This window comes from Chondrus crispus, genomic scaffold, assembly GCF_000350225.1.
Source record: "Chondrus crispus Stackhouse genomic scaffold, scaffold_236, whole genome shotgun sequence".
NCBI lineage: Eukaryota > Rhodophyta > Florideophyceae > Gigartinales > Gigartinaceae > Chondrus > Chondrus crispus.
The window spans coordinates 13,616-36,463 of NW_005179119.1; the positions used below are offsets into that span (position 1 = coordinate 13,616).

At 52.2% G+C, this 22,848-nt stretch overlaps 4 protein-coding genes; 2 read left to right on the top strand and 2 right to left on the bottom strand.

Annotated features, from left to right (window-relative positions):
* Positions 1-11,925: 11,925 nt before the first annotated feature.
* On the bottom strand, positions 11,926-12,225 carry CHC_T00004543001 (hypothetical protein). The gene has a single exon (XM_005715997.1). It carries the CDS (start codon positions 12,223-12,225, stop codon positions 11,926-11,928), a length of 300 nt encoding a protein of 99 aa, XP_005716054.1.
* A 1,247-nt stretch (positions 12,226-13,472) lies between these two features.
* On the bottom strand, positions 13,473-15,335 carry CHC_T00004544001 (hypothetical protein). Its single transcript, XM_005715998.1, has one exon. It carries the CDS (start codon positions 15,333-15,335, stop codon positions 13,473-13,475), a length of 1,863 nt encoding a protein of 620 aa, XP_005716055.1.
* A 2,719-nt stretch (positions 15,336-18,054) lies between these two features.
* CHC_T00004545001 (hypothetical protein) lies at positions 18,055-19,168 on the top strand. XM_005715999.1 is given in 2 exon segments: positions 18,055-18,996; positions 18,997-19,168. The coding sequence occupies 1 exon segment, from the start codon at positions 18,055-18,057 to the stop codon at positions 18,994-18,996; it is 942 nt and encodes a 313-aa protein (XP_005716056.1). The 3' UTR covers positions 18,997-19,168.
* A 113-nt stretch (positions 19,169-19,281) lies between these two features.
* Positions 19,282-20,019, top strand: CHC_T00004546001 (hypothetical protein). XM_005716000.1 is given in 3 exon segments: positions 19,282-19,516; positions 19,616-19,707; positions 19,708-20,019. 2 exon segments carry the CDS (start codon positions 19,282-19,284, stop codon positions 19,705-19,707), a joined length of 327 nt encoding a protein of 108 aa, XP_005716057.1. The 3' UTR covers positions 19,708-20,019.
* Positions 20,020-22,848: the final 2,829 nt, after the last annotated feature.

Here is a 22,848-nt window from a genome sequence, read left to right on the forward strand (position 1 = left end):
ACATCCATGTCAAACTGGATGGTCTGAAGGGCTTTATATGCGCATATCTCAAGGCAGCGCTGCTCTTTTCGTCAGTAAAATACCAAAAGTGAGTTCACTTTGCGCCAAATTTCCATTCGTGTTTTTGCGGCGTACCATTTTATGCCCATCAACTGGGCCGTAAGCTGGTGGTGCGGCATTGATTTTTTCGGCAACGACGAGTAACATAGCTACTCCTGATCCGTGCATAGCAGAGCTGAATATGATGTCACACACTCCAAGAACCAGGGGATCCGGACGAAAATATTGCATCCCGAGGAGGAGCGACTTGATAGAGGTATTGTAGTGTTTGGATCAAGAGCCTGGAGCGCCGCACAAGTGGTGCATAGCCGAGGTCTTGCACATTTGTGGCACCACCGCTGGAAATGTTCTCGCGCCTGGCGCGAACCTGTACACGCCAACGGAATATTGGGAAGAACAAATATCGACGGTTGACTTCCTAGACGGTAACGTGCTTCGCTGTGCACCAGATGAATATGGTGTAGATGAGAGCTGAGGCCCTGACAAAGACGAAAGCCCAAATCCGACATTGTGGTGGAGATTCTGCAGGAATCACGAAGATGATGAAAGCGCCGCCGTAACTGATAAAGAATGGGTCTTGAATGCTGGAAGCAAGGATAAAGGACATCGGACTACTCACACGTCATCAATAAGTAATGCGATTACGTGCCGTACGGATTGGAATGTGAATTCGATTCGCCAGGGACATGCTGCGCTGGCTGTAGAAGTTGAAAAATTGAAGAGAGAATTGGCGACGCTTTCTGATCGAGTTGTGCAGATGCAGTACTCCCCCGTCGATGCCTCCGCATGTGACAGTGCCTGGTGCGTTTTGTCGCGTCTCCGACACCGGCTGGCGGTCCAAATGCAGAGAGGATTGAAGTACAACTCGAAGACTTCTGCAGGGTTTTGGGAACAGACTATGACAGGGAGATGCGACGGTGTCGTAGAAGGAACCCTCAGCGTTCGCGTAGAATGCACCTTGAAGCAGTTCGAATCTGTAGCCCGCCATATACATGCGAAGCATTCCTCCTCGCAACTGATTCGATTAATCCCTCCCTTCAGCTATACACAACTTCCCTCACCACTCAGTACTGAGTTTCAAGTACTGTACAGCTCTTTCGCTGAATTGTGTGACGACGTCGGAATTGATTCACTTTCCGATAAGATGGAGATGGTAAGGAAATGCAGTGAGAGCACTCAACGAGAACTACTTAGAATGCTGGGTACGTACTGCGTCAACAAAAAGAACTCCCAAGGTACGGCAAGCATATATATCGGCACAAGTTGCACAGACGCAGGACCCCAAATTCCGAACACCCCGTATGAGGCTGTACAGCTCTGTCCCGTCCTGTTGAGAAGGAACAGGGAGTGGGATATTCTGGACAACCGTTTCAAACACGGCCTGGAGCTGAAGAGATTTCCCTTGCCCACACTGGGACTCGGCACGAAAAAAGTAAAGCGTTAGCTTTGCACTGGAAGAGGGGTCAAGACCTTGGGCAGGTATCGTGGTCAAAAAGTTTTCGTAACACGACGGTAGTGGCTGGGTCGTTGGACGTCTCACTACCTTTCGTTTTGACGCGGGGAAAATACCTCTGTACAGAGGTAGGTGAGTTAGCTTCCGATGATATTTGGGAAGAGCTTTTAGGGAAAAAAAGGTGAAGCAATCGGGTTAGAGATCGAAAACATTACAAAGCTGCAATTAAAAAAAACGCTCACATTTCGAAAATGTAGCACTACTGTATCGAGCCCGGTACAATATAATAGTTTAATATTAAGAAATATGGATATTACTGAAGTGAGTGCCACCATGTCGTAGCAAATCGTCACATTCCTTGAACTACAGAAGAAATCAAATCGCTATTCATCAACATAGTCCATCATCTCAGGTGTCGCAATATATTTGACGATATTTAGTGATCAAAATTATTGTTCAAGTTATGAAACGGTCTGCAGTGCCGTCAACTGTTGCAATAGAGTCCTTTAGGAGGCAATTGCGCTCGCTTGAGAAGCGTCGGGCTGTTGCTCGTCTGCGAACTCTGCGCAACGTCATTAACAAGTAAAGGAGTGTTGTGCACATTGTTTCACAATGACATGCTTCGCATGATTTTCCGCAGAAATTTTATTTTTCTGTGGGCCAGATATGATATATGTCCCGAATTGTATGCATATACACAAAGTCGTTGGGATCTCAACAAGTGGTGCGCGGAGCTGCTCGTTTGATTTTAGACATCCTGGTTGGATCCTGGCTTCCGACCCACCGCTTCGTGGCTCAGCTAGGGACAACTCCAGAACACGACGACGTAAATGGAGCACCCTAAGTAGTTTTTCAATATTTTTTATCATGCCGTTCCATAATTAGGGCCCCCCCTCTACTGTACGCCTGCTCACAGCCGTCGTGGGCCCGCGCTCCCCGCCTTTGACACGTGTGTCACACGTGTGCTCATCCAAAGTGTACGCGTACACTTTGGATGATACCACACTTGTACTGTGCGCGTACACTTGCGACGGTACCCCACGTGTATGACAATCGTATGACACGTATATGATACGTGTACGACACGTGTACGACACGTGTACATATGTGGTGCCCACAAGTTTCTACGCTAATTAGCGTCTAATGCCAAGTGGCAACTCTAATGACGATAATTAATTATTAATTACCCATTTAGTAACCGGCGCCGACCACGGCGCTCGGCGTATATAGGTCTGGTGTCGAAAGGCGCTATTGTACAGTAAAGAGGCATCAGGTGATCGGACCTCATCTCTGGTAGGATTTTCTACGGCTCCTATCTAGGTGGCTAAGTCTGGTACCTTCACCCTTCGTCGTCATCCTTTTTCTTGTTTTTCTTTTACTTTTTCCCCTATTTTCTACTTTCCACGCTATCTTTCTTCTTCGTTCTTCTTTGTTCTTCTTGTTGTTTACTCCTTCTAGCCCACTCCCGCTGGAATGCACCCCTTCGCGTACACCGCGATCTACCCACTGTATCGCGTCGACGCCCCTGAATTATGTAGTATAACGACCGTCGCCCGCGCGGGGAGGTTATTAACCGTGCGGCCGTGCACCGTGCACACGTGGGCGGGTGTAATCACGTGTAGGGAGCCTGCGCTTGTGCCGACCGGCCGTAGCGTGGCGCACGTGTACAGTAGCACACATGTCGTCCGAGCGGTAGTCTACGCGTGTTGCGTGTTACGTGTACGCGTTAGCACCCGTGTCGTCCGTGCGGTAGTCTGTAAGCCACGAACCGCTGTGTGCAAAACCTAAGTGCAAATCGGATGCCTTCTGCACACAGGATTCGTAACTGTACGGTGTCAAGGTTGCGCCGCCAGCAAGGATACACGTGTAGAAAGCTAGGCAAGGTTTGGCGGCTTCTAAATGCTTTCTCTGCATTTCTTGTTCACAATTACATTCGTCATGACACAGACGGCCAGAATGGCAAGCAAACTGACGGAGGTTTGCGTTTGCACATCGTCAGCCTGACACGAGCCCCTGCACTGCACTTTCAGGAAAGATTTTGAAAAGATTTGAAGAATTTAATTTCCCGTCGGTACGTCGTAGAGGTAGTGACGAACTGGAAAAACATTCCTCCACTATTGAGCCGCACCCCCATTTTTCCATCAGCCCTTCCCCTTTTCCGCTCACTCGCTCCTGCGCCTACTTCTACAGCTCGCCCGCCTCCGCCCACCGATGTAGTATAACCCCCCCTGGGGCTTTATTTTAGATTAGATCAACTCAGAATCGGATCGGTTACTGTAGGGCTCGATGCTCTACAGTACCACCACGTGTACCCCCAAGTACAGGGGGCGCACGTGTACACGTGTACGCGCGGGACCCAAGAGCGCACACACACGTGTACTGTCAGGCCCGATGGCTGACAGTATTACAGTGTCGACCGACCGCTACAGTACGTCGCTACAGCACATCGGTACTGTACTATTATGATAGGTTATTATGTACATTAAATATGGCGCGGACCGGCAGCGGTGGAGGAGGACAAGCACGGACTTGTCACCCACCGACCGTCAAGGTCCGTCTTCCAGCTTACCTAACACGCGCGATCGGTCTTCGCGCGCGTTAAACGGGACAAAGCGGGTAGGGGACACACGCGTACGCGAGCGAGCCTAGATCCGCCTCCGCCCGTCAGCGCTGGTACGTTACCCAGCGCTGCTCCGGGGCGTCGAGGCGTGGATCGGCCCGCGCGTACGCTCGTCCCCGACCGTCCCGCTCTACCACGCTACCAGGGCCCGCTTCCCTGTCTCGTTAGCTGTGTGTTCTCCCTGTGTTCTCCCCCTCCGAAGGGTCTACGTCGAGCTAAAGCATACACCCCTCTACGTCAGGTTGGTGTTTATGTTACACCGATCAACAACTCACAGTTCCCAGCTAATGCTCATTAGCGCTTCCTCGCACGCCTCCCTTCAAGATCCAGCGACAACACCTCTCCGCCTCAGCTATTACCGTTCGGCGGTTGATCAGAGCCTTTCACCTTCACCTCTTTGCTACTGCTTGGCAACATTTCCTCCCTAAGCCTCGCTCCCAGATCCAGTGCACCAACCACCGCCTCTGTCGCCGTTCAGCTGCCGGCTCGTTGCTCGCTCTACATGTTTTGACTTACACCCCTGGTGACCTCTGCCCCTCAACCCAAACCTGTGTTATTGCTTTGCAGAATTTCCTCGCCAAGCCTCGCTCCCAGATCCATCGCACCAACCCTTTGCCTCTGCTTTAACCCCTTGGCTGCCCGCCCCCTTCCAGCGTTACCACTTTTGACTTTACAGCTGGTGACCGCTGTCCCTCAACCCGCACCTGTGTAATTACTTGGCGGCGTTGTCGAGCTACGCTTCACAAGGAGATAGTACACTACGGCTTCCTCACCGCCCTTTGCGGCTCTATCGTCCGCCTACAATACTGCCCCCACCTGGCCCCCACCTGGCCACCTCGACTATTGTCCCCACGCTCACATCTGTGAGCATCTCGAAGATTTCTTCCTCCTTCGCCAACCGTACTCTCTGATGCCCTCATCACCGTCAACAAGTGCAGGACATGGATTGGAAGGATCCGCTGCACTTGCAGGCTCGAATCCCTCGAGCGCATCGTTTCCTGTGTACGGCGTGCCTGTTATGTTGACTTCCATCTCAATTTCTAACGTAAATCAGGTTGTACCACCCATGGCAGTGTCATTCGGAAGGTTCCAGTATCTAGATGTGCCGCGAAGCGCAACAGCGCAACAGGTGCAACCTGCTCTCCCGATGCAGCCCACACAAGAGGGTATGATGGAGGAAGGGACCTTATCCGTCGGTAGGGTTGAAGCCATGGACGGAGAGTTGGAGAACTTGATTCTCAAGGAGCTTCATGGAACTGTATATTTTGTGGCCAAATCTGAGTTACTGGAAAATTCTGCCAGAGACGGGGGTTCATTGATACGTGAGGTTGGAAATACGGGGGGAAGTCAAGCATCGGAGACGACAGAGCAGCGCCCGCGATGCTCTCAGGTTATACACTTCGGGATCAAGCTTCGCGGTGCTGGTTGGAAATATTCCAGGCACTGCGGGGCGGCTCAATCAAAGTTTCGGCATTGCATACTGTGCGGTAAAAAGATACCTGTGCGATAACATCACAAATTTGTACTGCATTTACTGGGTCACAAAACCGCCACATTTCACAATGCCAGAGATTGGGCGACGGCAGTTGCTGGAAGCTTCCAGCTTCGCACGCTCCGCATACGCCAAGAATGTACAGGCAGTGACCTCAAGAAGATCAGCTTTGTCAGTTGCTCCGTCGAGTACAGATTCCCGCGCATGCCGACATTCGTTGAGGAACTCATCCTTCTCCGCGGGCAGAGCCGTCGAAAGCACAGGTCCACCTCCCCAAAAAGACAGCAGCGAAAGGAATGGAGGTTAGCGCCAGCACACGGACTTAAGCCAGGTGGTAGTTAAACCATTTGTGCTGGACCGGGAGGGGGTGGAACGGCTGATGAAAGCCATAATCAAGGTCGTTGTGCTCCGGGTTCGTCCGTTTCCGTTTTTCGAGAAGCTTACAGGGAAGTTCACGAGTCCTGAGAGAGAGATGCTGGCCCTGCTCAATCCGGATATCGAGAAACACCTCCCTTCTGCCAAAAAAATTGGCGACGAGCTCCTAAACAACTGCTACGACGACACACAGGGGCACGTTAAAAGATGCATCCATGAAGCTCTAGCTTCTGAGCTGGGGGGGTTTGCTACAGTGATGTTTGATGGTTGGGAGGATGTCACAAGACAATCTGTCATAAACATTATGTTAAAAGTTGACTCTGGAATGGACGGAATAGAGAAACTTTCTTTTATGATTGGGACGGAATACTCTGGGTCACAGAAGTTGGGAGCTACGGATTATTTAGAAATAGTCGAGAAGACGCTCGTATCGTACAAAATTAGTCACAAGGTGTATGCTATCACTAGTGAGAATACAAAGTCATGTATTAACACGAGGGAGCAGTTTGCCAGCCGCAACCAGGGAAGCTTTAGCGTGAATGATCAGAGCCATGTGGCCGATCTTCTTATTGAAAACGTGTCAGAGCTTGGCTGGATGGCGACCGTCATTGATAAGGTTTCGCATGTCGTCACTATGGTGCATAGTCATAAGAAGCTGAAGGCCCGGCTAATTGAGTGTATACAGGAGTACAATGGCCTGGTGATCGTGGGCTTGCGTCGTAAGGAGGGGGAGATGAGAGGAAGCTCTCCCAATTCTGAGCAAATGACTCGACTTGAAATGCACATGCGCAAAGTACGAGCGCTGCATCGCAATGCGTTAATGGTGAAGCAAATGTCCGCCACGCGATTCGCATCCGCTGAACGAGTATTGAACTCTTTTATTCGTGCACGCCCGGCTCTCCTGAAGGTGATTAGTACTGCGCCCGAGCAAAAAAAAGATTTCCAAGACAACCTTTTCTACGTGCCAGCGTCACGAAGGAAAAAAGGGGGGAGGACTTCGTCCTTCCTATAATGTGCAAGACGTTTTTCGCTGAGGTAATGGAAGCACACTCTGTCCTTCAAGTTCTCCGACGGTACCTACGAAAATTTTGAAGCTGACTCTGCTCGGATCAATGACGTCCTGCCCCTCACTATGAATTTAGAGACAGATATCGAGAACCTGCGATTGGCCGAATGGAAGAAACAAGATATTATACAGTAGATGTGTACAGGAGGAAGAGAGACGGTCCAGTGAGCGCTTCAACAAAAGTCCTGTTGTTACAGGACATTCATTGGGGGGCACATTGCTTGGACCCCAACGCAGACGTTACCAAGTTTGGCACTTTTGATTATCGCGGGAGAATTGGCAATGTTATTCAGCAGTACTGTAGAACCATGTTTCCGAACGAGCTGCTCGCCAAGGATAAAGAGGCCAAGCTAATGAACGCGTATTCAGTAGAGCAGTATAGCTGGAGAAATATTCGCCTGTCAGGGAATGATGCTGCTCTGAAGTTCTACATCGGTCGTCCGCTTCAATATTGGACCAATTGCCTCTGCAGAGACCTAGAATTCAAGCAGTTTGCACAGCGTGTCCTTTCTGCATCTCCGACTTCATGTGCGGTCGAGAGGAGCTTCAGCGGTATGAAGCGCATTGGTACCAAGCTGCGAAATAGACTCAAGAACGAGAAGGCAAGGAAGCTGATGTTTTGCTATTGGAATCTACGCATTCAGCTGGCAGCCTCGGTAGTGGACCGTATAGAGTTGTGGGACGTAGAGGCCGAGATGGAGAAGGAGCAGATTTCACGACTCTCCGCGGGCGTGTCAGGAAGCCCCGGTTCCAGTCTTCACCTCAGCTCCGTTGGCGAAAGCCTGGCTGGGTCAGACGATAGCATCTCCGAAAGGGAAGAGTCGGATCTCTGGGGGTTTTCAGATGAAGACACGGACAACTTGCTCGACCGGAGCTCTGACCTCCAGCCTTGAATCCAACATTTTCCCGCCTTCTTCTACCCTCACCCCAATCCCTCCATCCTATTGCAGCAAATGCCCGTCTCCATCACCCTACCTACCCTCCCCAAGCCGAAATATGGGATATCTCCGCACAGTGCAGAGGTGTCATTCACGATAAAAAGCCACGACATGATTTGAGATTCAACCTGCCCCAGTGCCCTTTAGTCTGTACGCGGTAATGCCTTTGGTAGTAAGAGCATCGCATCCCTGAAGTTCGACGTCAGTTAGGGTAAGCACAAAAATTGTGATTACTCTCCAGTAGACCCTACACACCTAATCCCCCTGCTCCTCGCCTCCGCCTGCGCCTCAACCCTGCACGTGAGGACGCTAAACAAGATAGGCGTGGACAGCGTGAGCTGCAAGTCCACGAGCCAGTTGGTCACAGCACTGGTGATGTTCTCGTAGTGGTCCGTCGCGCCCTTCATGAACACGCCCAAGAACACGACAGCGTCGACCTTCTGCGATGCGTACATCAGGCGCGCGGCAATGGGCAGCTCGTACGGGCCGGGAACCTCCATGAGCACAACGTTGCCCTCCTTGAGCCCGTTGTCGGAAAGCGTATCCTTGACGTCTTTGAACATGGCGCTGACAAACTCCGCGTTTCAGCGGGTGTAGATGACGCCGGTGTGCAGCTTCTCGTCGACCTCGCAGTCCGGGAACTAGAGGCCCATGTTCGAGCAGCGCGGCGCGACACGGCCACATGCGGGCTGCGCGCGGCGTGGCACCACGCACAAGGGCACTTGAAGAGGCGCACCCAGGAAGCACGAGCGGGCTGGCGGGCGCAGCGCGGCGCTCACTGCAATGGGCACGAGGGGGGTCACGAAGGCCATTGCGGGGACATCCGGAGGGAACGGGCAGCGGGTAGGGATGGGAAGAAGAGCGGTGCGGTCAACGAGATGGGGCCGCAGGTTCGGGGCTTGGTAACAGAACCTGGAGTGAGGCGGCGAGACGAGGAGACGGGGAGACAAGGAGACGGGGAGGCACACCGAGGCAGGAGGGAGACGGAAGGACGGAGGGAGGGACAGAGGGAGGGAGGGACGGACGGACGGACGGACGGACGGACGGAAGGAGGGACGGAGGGAGGGACGGAGAGAGTGAGAGAGTGAGGGAGTGAGGGAGGGAGAGAGTGGAGGGAGAGAGTGAGTGAGGGATGATATTGGGATATTTTGCGGAATCATAGGCAGGGTCGGACGGCGAAAAGCTGTCAGTATTTTTCTAGGAAAATCAAGATTCAGGGGAGTCCGGCGATTGCGAAAGAGCGAACTGAGCGATAGGTCATGCGATTTCTTGAGTTGCTTCTTGAGTTGCTTCTCTCATGAGCAATGTTCCCGTTCTTCAGAATAGTTTGAGAAGTTTGCTGCTGATTTCGTTCACGCCGTAAACTACCGACAGCCTGACAGCATGTCAGCGAGTAACAATCTACCAGCAGTTGGCAAAGATTGGTACACTTGGAGGTCAAGGACGTGGCTTACAACTTTTTATTACAAGTTTCACTATCTACATTTGTCAGTTAGACGAAAATGGAATGCCATTGAAAACTACTATCATCCTCAGGCGATTGCGATGACCCTTTTGGGAATGCGGGTCAAAGCGGGATCCGTTTATTCGAAGCGGGATCCACCTGGGTGATAATGACCAAATCTGGGTGTGATCAACTAATTACATGGTATTATCGACTTAATAGTAGCGGTTCCCTGTCTGTAAGCAACACGTGTGTACAGTAGTGCACACGTGTAGTAGTAGCGTCCGTGCGGTAGTAGTAATTATGGCGCTAGCTTTTTAATTGTGTACAGTACCCGGCACGCACTAGGCGGCAGGTACTGTACTACTGTACTGGGACAGGTGTCCGAGGCGTCCCTCTGAGGGGTTAAGACCTGGCACCCGTCCCCACCAGTAAACTGGGGTGTGGTATAACTACCTTCGTCCCGACCACTCGGAACGAGGGGGGTTAGAGGTAAGGGAGCGCGCGCCGCTGGGTAACCCACGCGAGCGCAAACCGTACGGAAGGACTCGAAAAGAGGGAAGGCTCACGTGGCCGGTGATGCGCAGCAGGTCGGTGGTGTTAGATCCGGACGGCCGGTCACGGGTTAGAAGCCTGAGACTTGGAGGTAAAACCGGACGGAGCTAGCAAAAAGCCGTAAAGGGAAGGGAGGCGAGTCTGCCTCCCGTTTACTGGAACGGGGCAGGTGCCACCGGTCTTAACCCCTAAGTGGGACGCCAGGACACCTGTCCCGCTACAGTAGCTGTTACTTACTGTATACCAGCTACTGTGCTAAATTGGCTGATTTCTGCCATTAACTACTAATTACTAATTACTTACCGTTCGGATCCTACACGTGTAACCAGCGGGGTACAACTGTACTCCGCACCGGCCGTGTGCTGTAAACATAACTCCTTACAGTTCTTCTCACGCTTACAGCCCATCATACTGTATTCCGGGGCGGCAGCGGTAGTGCGATTGCCTTCGCGCCGTTGTACTACATGGGGCAAGCTCGCCCGCGTCCCTTTGGCGCCTACGTGCGTCCGTTTCGGTTGTCTATCGCGCGCGCCGGCTTCTAACCCGTTACCGGTCGCTCCCGTTCACACACCACGGGACCACTGCGCGTAACCGGCCAGTGAGCCACTTCCTTTTCGCGAGCTCACCGGATCGGTTCAATTAGCGCGTCGCGTCCGCGCCACGTGCTCCCTCGCTATAGCTTCCGTCTCTCACCCAACCCAGGGCGGAGAGGAGTTATCCCTCAAGTTACTCGGACAGAGGGACTCGAACACCCTGGTGGTGACTGTGCCTTATGTCGCGTATTCTACAGCCAGAGTTATGCCCTCGTTGGCGGTGTAGATGTGCGCTGCACTACAGGGGAGATTAAAAGCATGGACATAAGTGATTGTATGGTGACTAGTTATATTATGAATGGATAGTTTATGGTAGTCTAGCATGTACTGTATTATTTTCAGTTCCAGTTACTATTTCTATAAAATGCGCGGAGTTCGGACGGAGAAAGCGGAAGGGGCAAAATCAACCACTCACTAACCCTGAGAGCCACCCAACCTGCAACCCCAGGTGTGTCCAACTTAAGAACCGCTTTGCAAAACCCACTCAACAAACGTATTTCACTCTGTGCATTTTATTATCCCTGCACATCGCTAAATTGATGCTTCATTTTATCGATATTATGCAAAAGTTACTTCAGAGATTAAGAGTTGTCAAGTTGTATGATCAGAGTCGGGGTGTTTTGGTAGCAAAGCAAGTAACCAAGTGGGCGACGTTTTAAACATATCTCTGTCCTCGCCTTCTCCAATTTTGACTTGTATTGTTATCTTTGTAATTACACGACTATTATTTGCAAAGTTCATGCATTTATAATAAAAACACGAACCCTCGCCTTCCGCTTTCATGAAAGTGCTCTCCCCAGCTGCCAGCAATAAGGTAACAAAGATTATGGTTTAAACGACAAGAAGAAAGAGAGAGGTTCGCGAAAGATATAGAAAGAGGTTGATACAGGAGGAGAGAAATACTACACTTCGCTAAGCAGCTTATTTCGCTCGGTACCCTCGTTCGGAGCGGGAATTCAATCCGGGGCCTCGCAGGCGTGCCTGTTATCAGCAATTTATTTTCACTGCACCGCAAACTCCCTTCTCCTATCAACGGACTCTGCGGCCATGAAGTGTCAGCGACACTAGTGTTTAAATGTAGTGCATTGCGCCCTAGCGTGCTCATGTAATTTGTACGCGAACTACATATTACACTAAAACAAAAAAAACCCTTGCGCGCGAAAGGTGACAAGCTTCGTATTCGAATCGGATTGGAAATGGGTTTCAAACATGGCAAACCGATGGTTGGTTTAAGAAAAAGAAAGGAAATAAATAAGAAAGAGCCAGTCGGTTTGAACATTGGAAGCAATATCTGCATACTATTTTCTTTGTTTAACTAGACTGGTAGACCTATTTCTCAGGGCCAGTCCTAACAAAGGACTTTCCTCTCGTTTTTCCTTTCCCTCGCCCCGTTTTTATTGAGTTCTTCACTAAAATCGGAAGCACATTGCTGTAGTTTTTACTGTAATGCCATCCCATAGTTCCACTCCTCGGAAATGGAACAGAGTCTGGACGGTCTGCAGATCCATGCAGCATGGAAGGTACAGCAACGCCTCCTCGCGCATGCACATGGCCCAGTCTGACTCCCTGTAGCTCGACAAAAGCAAAGCTGGACGACGTGTTGCTATAATGAGGTCCCTCGATGTGCATGACCAAAACTGGGCTGGATTGAGATATGAAACGAAAGATATGGAAGGGATGGAGGGTGCGGGGAGAGACTGTGTCGGTGTCGATGTTAGGAGGATGACGCGGTGGCGGGGACAATAGCATGTCGGAGGATGTGTGTTGGTCACGGTACTGAGGAGGTGAGGAAGATGGTGATGGGGCGTGGTGGTCGGGCGCGAGGTAGGGGTGGCGGGGAGGAGGGGACGTGGGGATTTTGGGGGGGACGGAGATAGTCACAGCGCATCTGAAACACCGGAAGGGGAAATAGAAGGGGGGTTGGTGGCGGGGGGGAGGGAGCGAGGGCGGGGTGGTTCACAGGAAAGGGATTTCGGGGAAGCCACTTCATCATCGATCATGAACTAGAGAGCAGCCTCCCCGGCTTCTCTCCATTTCACGATCGATGCCAAGGAGGCATTTGATTTCAAAAAGCTGAACTCTGGGTGCTGAACTCTGGGTACCCTTCTGCCGTCCGGTGGTGCTCCGTTTCCTAAACAGAGTGTAAAATGCTAGCAAACGACTGTCGCAAATTTCACGTGGGCGTCGAGGCGGGGGAGGGCCGAGTTGTGCACATAAAATGGCGGGAGAAGGTACTGCGTCTGGTTTGTAATGTTGAGAGAACTAATGTTTTGATCTGCATGTGCTCGTATTTGGATTTAATTCCACACTTTCATTGTACTGCAAGTGCCACTGCACCGCATCGAGTCCATGGAATTTTAGTAGTGTGCATATGGACTGGGTGTGGATTGGTACTTCCTTTAGCCAATGGATTTCGACCAGTTCGCAGAATTACCAAGCATTACAGTGGTTCTGTGTAGCATTCGTTGTGGCGTGCGATTAATTTAATGAAATGATCCGGCCAATAGCGTGACCGCAACTGGTTGAAGGAAAACAAAAGAAAAGAAAAGCGCCTGTTAGGACTGGCCCTCAGTATTGTGACTTTATGCTTTGACAGGTGCCCTGCTGGACATACATACGAAATGGGCACATATGTGCGTAGTATGGTTCGCTCTCAATCAGTCGCAGATGAGAAAGATTTTATTACGCACTGCTACCACTCTGTAAGCTGTTTAGTTACTGATCCAGCTACGATGAAATTCGTCTACTTCCTGCTTCAACTTTTCATCTAGGACTGCATCACTAATATCATCTGTGATAAAGTACAGAATCGAGAGACCGAGAGAGCAGTGGTCGGCTTTCCAACTATTTGAATACCTTTCCCTCTTAAAACAACATTAGTCTCCCCTTCGGCATTCATTCAACAAGAGGCCAAAAACATCACGCGGGCGTCTCGTTCCAGCCGGACACCGAATACATGTGGTTCTGTCTTCACCGCGTGTGGTTGAGTTGGGGTCACATGAGGTGCATACAGAATCTCCTGTCGACGCAGATATTGACCCGGGCGGGCATTTTCCACAGAAACTGTCGATAGAAGAAGGAAGAACGTTTCCGAAACCACGAGGACATACAACACAATTCCCATTCAGCAACCCGTACGACAGTCCCGAGTATGACAGGGTACGGCACATACATATTCTCGGAACAAAGATACTGCGATGGGTGTTCACAGGGCATTTCTTGCATTTTGTCGACAGACCACCGTTGCTTGTGTACATACCACTGCTCGCGCCACCTGTACCACATTTTTCACAATCTCTCTTGTTCCTTACGTATATAGAACCATTAGAACAACGGGTACATTTTGAACCTTTGAAGAATGTGCCGGGAAGAGGACAGCTCCTCGCAGAACAAGAACCCGCTGCATCCCTAATCTCGCCTGGAGCACACCCTGTTTCATCGACTTCACACGAAATACGTGAGGGTAACAGCAATTTGGGGTCCGAAATACCAATCGGACTTCTTGAGTCTCCCGGGCACCTTTTGCACTCTGTGCTTCCTATTTCATCTTGAAAGGTGTTGAAAAGGCAGAGATCACATTCTAGCCTTCTCGACTTGTTGTTAAAATACCCCTTGGGACACGGATGACAGCTCCCCGGTTGAAGTGTCCGTGCCCTTGCTAGATTTAGGAGAAGAACTTTATTATAGGATGGGCGACTCCAGTAGAAACCAGATGGGCAAGGAATGCATCCTCCGTTTCCGTCGTCCATTGTTCCTGGAGCGCACTCGCAGCCCGAGTTTTCGAAAATGGAATGATCCCCAAGCGGAACTTTGCCTTTGGGACATTCACCGCATTTGCTTTGAAGCCCTCCCCGACTGACTCTCGATCCAAGGCACGGCAAACACTTTCCTTTTTTCTTGAAGAAAAAGAAACCAGGCATACATGCTTCACACTCTCCGCTAGCATTTTCGAAAGTCTCTGAACTACATCCTGTGTTTTTGTGCTTGCATCCTGCCGGGCGCAGGCCAAGTGAATTTGAGCCTCGCGGACAACGAGTGCAGCCGGAACTACCCACGAGATAACTGTACTGCCCCTGAGGGCATGGAGAACATGAAGTCGCCCCTTTTCTTGAGAAGGTTCCCGGAGGGCATAGCTTGCAAACAAAGGATCCCGTAGCGTCACTATAGGTTCCCTCCTGACAGAGAGGGCAGAGAGAACTATCCTCTTCGATATCTTGTCTTCCGTGCACAGTTGGCGTGTTTCGGCGAAAGCTTCCAGGCGGACAGGGTGTGCACGAGGATGCCCCATTCTTCGATGAAAAAGTGCCATCTGGGCATCTTGAGCACATACGATTCCCGTGTCGCTCTGCCTCGCTAAAGAATCCGGGCTTACAAGGTTGGCACGGACCTCCGATGGCCTTTAATTCAAAGCCAGCCCTGCACTTGCCACACTGATCAGATCCGGCGAGGGAAAAGTCTCCAGATTTGCATTTCAGGCAAGTAGACGACCCAGCAGAACTGTAGAAAGACCTTGGGCATCGAATGCATTGAGCTATAGATGAGGCGCCAATAGATTTCCTATGAGTTCCGCCCGGACAGGGTGAACAGGAAGGTTTGTCCCACATTTCTTGAAATGTACCAGCCGGACATGGTATGCAGTTCTCTCCCTTGCGAGAGGTTCCTGGGCCACATTTCGTTCTAGCTGCGATCAATCCGAAAAGTGTTAGAAAGCAAACGAAAGCGAAAAACTTGATACACATGTGTGTGAAGGGTTTTCGGAGATTTGGTGTTCACTATGTCGAGACTCATCGTAACTTCGAGTCTTCCATTCGAGCAAATCTTATATACACTGCCGAGAGCTGGTGGTATGGGTCTTGAGAATGACAATTAACAATTCACGCCTCTAGGAAGAAGGAAGAAGGAAGAAGAAAAGTGGAGTGCCTATCAAAGAGTTACGGAAAAGGTCTAGCAAGCAATGCATATTCCTCCACCCCTCGTTCAAAGTTGAGTGACAGGTGACGCCGTGTGTCGTGTGGAAGATGTCATATTCTGCCATCTTCAGAAGGCGTCTGTATTAGAAAATTGCGCTCAACGACTCAAATCGCGTCACTCTTTCGTCCAGAGTCCTGCCGGATGAGAGCTGCTAATTTTAGTATCAAAATGAACCGCTCAGTACCCTTTGACGAGACACAGAAAATTGGAGGAGCGAGAGCATGTTCTGGGCAGAGGAGGCTGGCGGAGGGGTTTGAATGGTGAAAGGGAATGGTGACAAAACAGGGTTCTTCCAGCATCATGTTCGGCTCTTGCGCATGTATACGGTAAGCAGCGCGCAGTGGTACCGTGGGTATTGGGACGATCCAAAGACTGTTGTGATTCGACAATATACTTGACAGGGACATTCTGGGCCTTTTTTTCTGGCTTATGTAAATGCTATGCATTTGCTTCCGGCCAGATGACGAAGACTCACAGCCATGAGAGGGATCATTGTGTGAGTGGCATTGATACAGATAAATTCTTTGATGAATACTTTCCGTGAGATAAATACCTAATGCGCTGGCGAACTGTCGCAAGTACACTTCGATGATCTGACAACATCTCAATGGGTAATGCCTGAGGTGCGTGTCAACGAGAGCTCAGGAATCCTTCTCTTAAAGAGTTACAGTACTGTCCCTCGATGGTAATTCTGATGAAAATTTGAGAACAGAAGTATATTTGTGTGAGCAGATGGTCATCTATCCATACACGACTTAGTCAAAGAGAGCCTTTCCAGAATGCCTTTCATGTCCAGAACGTGATGATAGATCATGCTGTAAAGATACTGGAGTTTACCAAGCTTCTGATCTAAAAAGTCTGTGAGTGTGCTAGAGACCTCTCAAGAGGTCTCTAGCACAACTCACAGACTTCTTTCGTGCCATTGCACCCCTTCCTTGATTTTTCAATAAAAACCGAATGCTTTTCGTAACAGTTACGCGCGCGAGCTGGATCGATTACACTTGCAAGGTACAGTATTGCGATGGGAGCCGTGGTGGAAGGTATGGCGCGGGACTGGAGCAAAAAGATGGGGTTTGCTTGCACACGTAACTCGGATATATGATGCGGGGAAGGGCTGTACAAATAAGAACAGGGGAGCTGGAAAGGGCAGGCGGGTGTTGCTGGTACAGTGCTTTTTGTGACGGCGCCTTCTGGCGGGATGAAGAATCGCTCAGTATTTGAGTTGATCCCTATTGAGCCTGACCTCGGTGGGAAATGGCGTTCTGTGGTTTGAAGTTACGCACTCTGTTTCGACGTCTGCACATTTGTGTACCTCATTTGGAGAAGCGTAGAAATGTATTGGAGCATCGCAAAGTCAACGTCACCAGGGACCAGAACGGCCTGCAAAGTATGAAACGGACAATTCAGCGCAAGCGGACATGCATTCTCACTACAGCATTGCATGCGTAACAGCTTGTTCCCTACGTGCCACGAAATCCTGACCCCTCAATTTTAACTTCGGCAAAATGGGAGCCAGTGGCCAAACAACAGAAACACTTCCCTATTGCAAAGCGCGAGCCGCAGGCGGTTCGAATTGGAACGCACACCCAGAAACCCCATGTCCCCCCGCTCCCCTGACGACGCTGTCGCAACGCAGCAACGACTTGTCTAGCTGGTCGAGGCGCCCAATGGCGAAGGGCGCAAGAGGCGCGCACTTAGTAAGATGATGCAATTTATGAGGCACAAACCGGAGGACTGATGCGTGATGGTTGCGGGGATTTCACTTCACATTGTTTCTACACTGTAGGAAGTTCCCCCATGAGGATCACGCAATTAGGACGCAACAAAGTGCTGGAAATGCGATTGGAAACGGATGGCACGTGGAGAGGGCGTGTGGACGCCGGGTTGGGTCGGAGGCGGAGGAGACGATGCCTGCAAACCAAGGGAGCGAGTGATTGCGCGCTCTTGAAGAAGAAGGGATCGAGGAGCGACTCAGAGGTTTCATTCAGTACTCTGGTGCCGCCCGACAAGGCTCGTTTGATATCACTTTGCTCCTCCTGTGCTCGCAGGAGAAGCTCGAGTCCTAGCAGGCGAGAACGTTCTCCCGGCGAGCTTGCGGGAAACATGCGTCGGAAGACAGAAAGCTGACACCTGGAGGTGTTCCAGCGCACAAGAAGTGAAACGTATGACACGTGTGGAACGCACACGCATACCTTCCCTGTAGCGAAACCAGTCTCTTCTTTTCTCCTCGCCACGGCCGCGATCCACCTCCCTCGTCGCAAGCAACTCGTCACTATGGCTTCCGCAAAGCAGCCCATCCACGCAATCGCCTCACCCGCAGACCTTACCACTCTCATCAAGGTACGAAATCTTCCTCTCCACTACTACCACCCGCATCTCACTCTTGTCCAACTCAGGCCACTAACTCCTCAACATCACCCCACCGAATAGACCGACGCGCGCATCGTCGTCAACTTCCACGCCCCATGGGCCCCCCCATGCGCGCAGATGAACCTCGTCTTCCGCGAGCTGCACGCCTCTCAGCCACTGGACAGCACGCTGCGCTTTGCCTCTGCAGCCGCCGAGACGCTCCCGGACGTGACGGCACAGTACGACGTGTCGGCCGTTCCGACGTTTCTCTTCTTCGGCAAAGCCCGTCTCGTGCGTCGCCGTTCCGGCGCCGACGCAGCTGCGCTTTCCGCAGATGTGGAGTGGCTGCAGCGCGCGGACGAGGCCGCGCTGCGCGCCGCGGCGTGCGAGATGGTGGCGCGGTTGGGCGAGATCACGGTGCTCATGAAGGGCACGCCTGACAACCCGCGCTGCGGGTTCTCACGGCAGGTGGTGGAGCTGCTGCGCGGGGAAGGGGTGGTGTTCCGTCATGTGGACATTCTGGCGGACGAGGAGATGCGTGCTTCGATGAAGAAGCACGCAGATTGGGCGACGTACCCCATGGTGTTTGCGCACGGGAAGCTGGTGGGGGGCTTGGATATTTTGCGCGAGGTCAAGGAGAATGGGACGCTGATCGAGGAGCTTTCGAAGGGGGAGGGGGGCAAGGCGGAGCTGAGGCCGCCGGAGAAGGAGGAGGCTGGGGCGAAGGAGGTGGAAGGGGAGGCAGAGGGGAAGACGGATGGGGAGGATGAACTGACGGGGAGGTTGAAGGAGTTGACGAGACGGGCGGCGGTGATGGTGTTTATGAAGGGTGAGCCAGACGCGCCGCGCTGCGGGTTTTCGAGGAGGATTGTGGGGCTGCTTCGGGAGGAAGGGGTGGCGTTCGAGAGCTTTGATATTCTACAGGACCCGGAGGTGCGAGCGGGGATGAAGGTGTTCTCGGACTGGCCCACGTTTCCGCAGGTGTATGCGAATGGGACATTTGTGGGGGGGCTGGATGTGGTGACGGAGCTGCGGCAGGCCGGGGAGTTACGGGGGGAGCTGGGTATTGGCGCTTTATAGATAGAACGTTGGGAGGTGGGGAGTAGCGAAGCACGGGGCTGGGAGGGGGTGGCGGCGGGCGGGGAATGGACGGACAGAACGATGCAGTGAGATGCACGCTGAATGCGGGGCCGCTCGCTCTTCCGCGCACCAATGAAAGCCTCGGTCCGTAACGGCCGGCGTTTTTTCGCTATTGCCACGTGTACTTATCTTCCATTTGCCTCATCTCTCCCGCCCTTGTCAGCCTTTTATATCCCCCCCCCCCCCCACCCCCCATCCTCATTCCACGCCCATTACAATCACATCATGGCTGTTCCCGGAATACTCGGAGAATACATCGCTAAGAACTATCGTCGCCTTCTCATCTGCGTCGCACCGCCGCCACCCGAGCGAGACCCACAGCTCAGCGACAACGACGACCCGCCAAGGCCGCGGCGTAGACGCTCGTCAAATACTCGCAGGTCAAGGGCGAGGCGTTCCGGCAGAGTCAATGACGGAAACCCAGTGTCCGAGGAGAGGCGCGCCCCAAGGATGGTTAGGGGTACGTTTTCTCACTTTCTGTCGTCTCTTCGTTTGTACTACAAGCGTGCTGCTGACGCCTGTCGTTCCCGTCGTAATTCCTATGCTTCATCACATGTAGAGGACCCGTTCAGAGGCTGCGTCCAGTCTAGGCAGTCGGACGGACCGCGCCGCTCGGGCGACTTTGTCATCCTGGGCTGCATGCAGGTCTGACACCGGCGCCTGAAGTCGCTCGCTTTCATTGTTGTAGATATATACCTTCCCTATTCATCTCAGTATTCGCACGCCGCTTCGTGCACATATATCGCCGGCTCTGAGTGCGTATGCTCGGGCGTTGCCATGCCAAGCCCTGCCCCCCCACACTTACTCGCTGCCGCTTTACGCCCTCATGCACGTGGCACGGGGAACGGCGCAGCCATGCCAGTTGGGGGGGATGCGATGAGGCCGTGCGCATCTGTGCGCGGTCTTAATCCGCTACCCTGCTTTTAATGTCTGTCAATAAAGGAGATGCATTCGCTAGTCTAAGATATGCGGTCGCTTTGTGATCGCTTTCTTCAAGTATGACGCCCGGTGTCGCGGAGGGAGTAGGTGACACCTGAGCATGGTTTTGTTGTGGGGGGTAGTTTGACCGTGCTTTGTGTACGTGCTCGTGTGGTTGCTTTAACTCTGCGGTCGAGGCCATTGAAAATGTACGTTCTTTTGATAGCGTTTATGGAGACCGAGTTGACGTGGGTTGTGGAAATAAGGGTTTGGGGTCCAGTTCCTTTCGCGTCTCACTCATGTATGATTCTGATCCGGTCTACAGCGGTGGTGGTGGTGGTGGTGGTGGTGGTGGTTGCTTATAGTCCTTGTTGGATATATGTTGCAGTTGTTGGGGTCATAGGCACGGTATTTCAATGCGGGGCATGTCCTGATGTCCACACCGCGGACCTTATCTGGTAATACAGCGCAACTGTTGAGTAACAACAAACAGAGATTGTTCTGATGTCCACACCGCGGACCTAATCTGGTATTGCAGTAGAAATCTTGAATAACAATAATCGGGATCTCACGACGTCTGCAATGGATGCCCATTTCACGGCCGATGGTATGCTGCCTAGAGTGCACTGAACTGTGTTGCCTCGCCGGTGGTGCGGTTGGAATTGTGCGAAGATGCGAAAGTCCTTCGCTACCAAGGTAGTTTGCGTCGGCAACAGGGGTACTGTACAATATGTCTGATCGAGCGGTTTTGGAAAAACTTTTTATTCGTTTAATCAAGGGCACCATTCGCTGCGAGGCAATGAGGTGTCGAGAAGCGGAAGTGTGTGAACCAATGCAGTGCATGCATTGAACCGAGAACGCACCCCTTGTAGAGGGCTTGGTCCTCGTCCACATACCTTATCCCCCCGCACGGCACGCAGTTGCACGGATGAAGGCGTACATATGCATGTGGAGGATGCGGAACACGAGAGCGACATTGGCATAGCACGGGGGTAGGTCTGCGATGGAATCGGGCAAGACTCCTGCGGTATAATACGCGGTATAATATTATAGTGCGACAGCCATGCCACACCACTTGTGCGCATGTTTGACTTGTATGCTCTCGTATCGTTTGCCGCCGGCGAAAACATGGCAGGGTTGGATTGCCATCTCTCTGTCATGATTGGGTGTGTTAAAACCACACGTTGCGGCCCAGTGGATTGCATGCAAAACGAGGGACCGGGCCCTTTCTTCCGCTGTTCCGCGTTTTCGCGAGTTTGAAGGCCCTAAACTTATCGGTGCGATACAGAACTGTGGGACATGGGACCCACCTCAGTCGCATCGTGAGAGAGGGGAAAGAAAGGGAGACGGCCTCCTTATTCCATGTACAGTAAGGGTACTGTAGACGTACAATTCACTCTCCACTCTCTCTCGCTGCGCCTTGTTGCGCAACCGCCCCGCCACGCCCCGCCACGCCCCGCGGCCACCCCGCCGCGTGCGCCACTACCTGTCCCCCATTTCCCGCATGACGAGGAGAGCTTCTCTCTTTCGCCTGTCTGCACTGGAAGACGTGTACTGTAGTGCACTGCTTCTTCGTTTCGTGTATGTACCTCGAGTGAAAATGGCTGTGCAAAGTCAACGTCGGGATCGGTAAACCAGATCCCGCTCTCTTCCGCACGCGACGAGCATTTGTCGCCCACGTCTGGGGCGAGGTACGGTGCGGCAATGAGCCGTACACTCTCGAAGCATGCCTTCAGGAAGGATAAAGGCGGTGAAGATGAGGTTGTGCAATCTCTGCTGTCGCTTTCCGGTTCATAACTAAAATTACCAAATTGCCCCTTTTTCTCATTTGAGCCCTTTCTGCACGTGTGTGAAAATGTCAAATGGCTTCAAACAGGTTGTTTTCGCCCGCGTCCTTTCGTCGGCTATGGCACATGGACATCCCACTGGCTGTAGCAGACGCTTTTTGGTAGCCCAGGATAGTGCCATAAAACGCTTGTTAGGCTCCGTCAAAATAATTACCAAATTGCCCCCTCGGGGAAGGGTACAATGTGTGTTCTTAAAGAAGCACATGACGGGTGGCGCGGGTTCCATATGGGTTTACGCAGAGGAAATAGATTTTAACGAAATGGTAAATCTAGTGAAAGCAGTTGAAATGTAGATGAAACAAGGCGAAATCACACAAAGACGGCACACAGCACCCCCGTGCATGTGCAAGAAAAGGCTAAACTTATGAGCAGGCTCTCAGCTGCAGGGTCAGTGGGGAAGCAGGGAAGCAGGGAAGGAGGGCGAGAGGAAGGCTTGCTGCGTGCAACAAAAAAGGAGAGTGAGGGTGTGGGATTTACTTACTGGGCAAATTACCGGGCAACGATCTCGTACACGTCGATGATGGTCTGGTCCTCGACGTGGTCGATGTTGAGATGCCTCAAGTCCGGGGGGCAGACGTCCGGGAAGCGGGCCAACCACCTGCGGATGTTCTTGACGATGTGGGCGCGGTAGGTGAGCGGCTTCCGGGTCTGGGCCAGGCAGGCGCCGCAGAGCATGGAGGCGACCTCGCGGGCGTTCTCGACGTTGCCTCTTTCGATGAGCTTGCGCTCCGCGGCGTCGATGAAGGCGACTTTCTGCGCCTCTGTTACGTGCCTGTCCGCCATGGCGTGGTTTTGTGGGCGCGGCATTGTGGTGGCGAGTCGAATGTAGATGGGAAGGAGTGGCGTTGGGGGTCTGGTTTGCGGGTGGGTTTGGCGGGCGGGTTGAAAGTGTTGGCGGCGGGAGGCGGGTGCGAAAGGGTGATGGGGGGAACAAGTAGGTGCAGGTGTTTTGGGGGTGTGGGATCAAGGTGTGGGCGGGTGGGGATGTGTGTTATTTAAGGGGTTACAAGGAGTGTGGCAGGTGGGT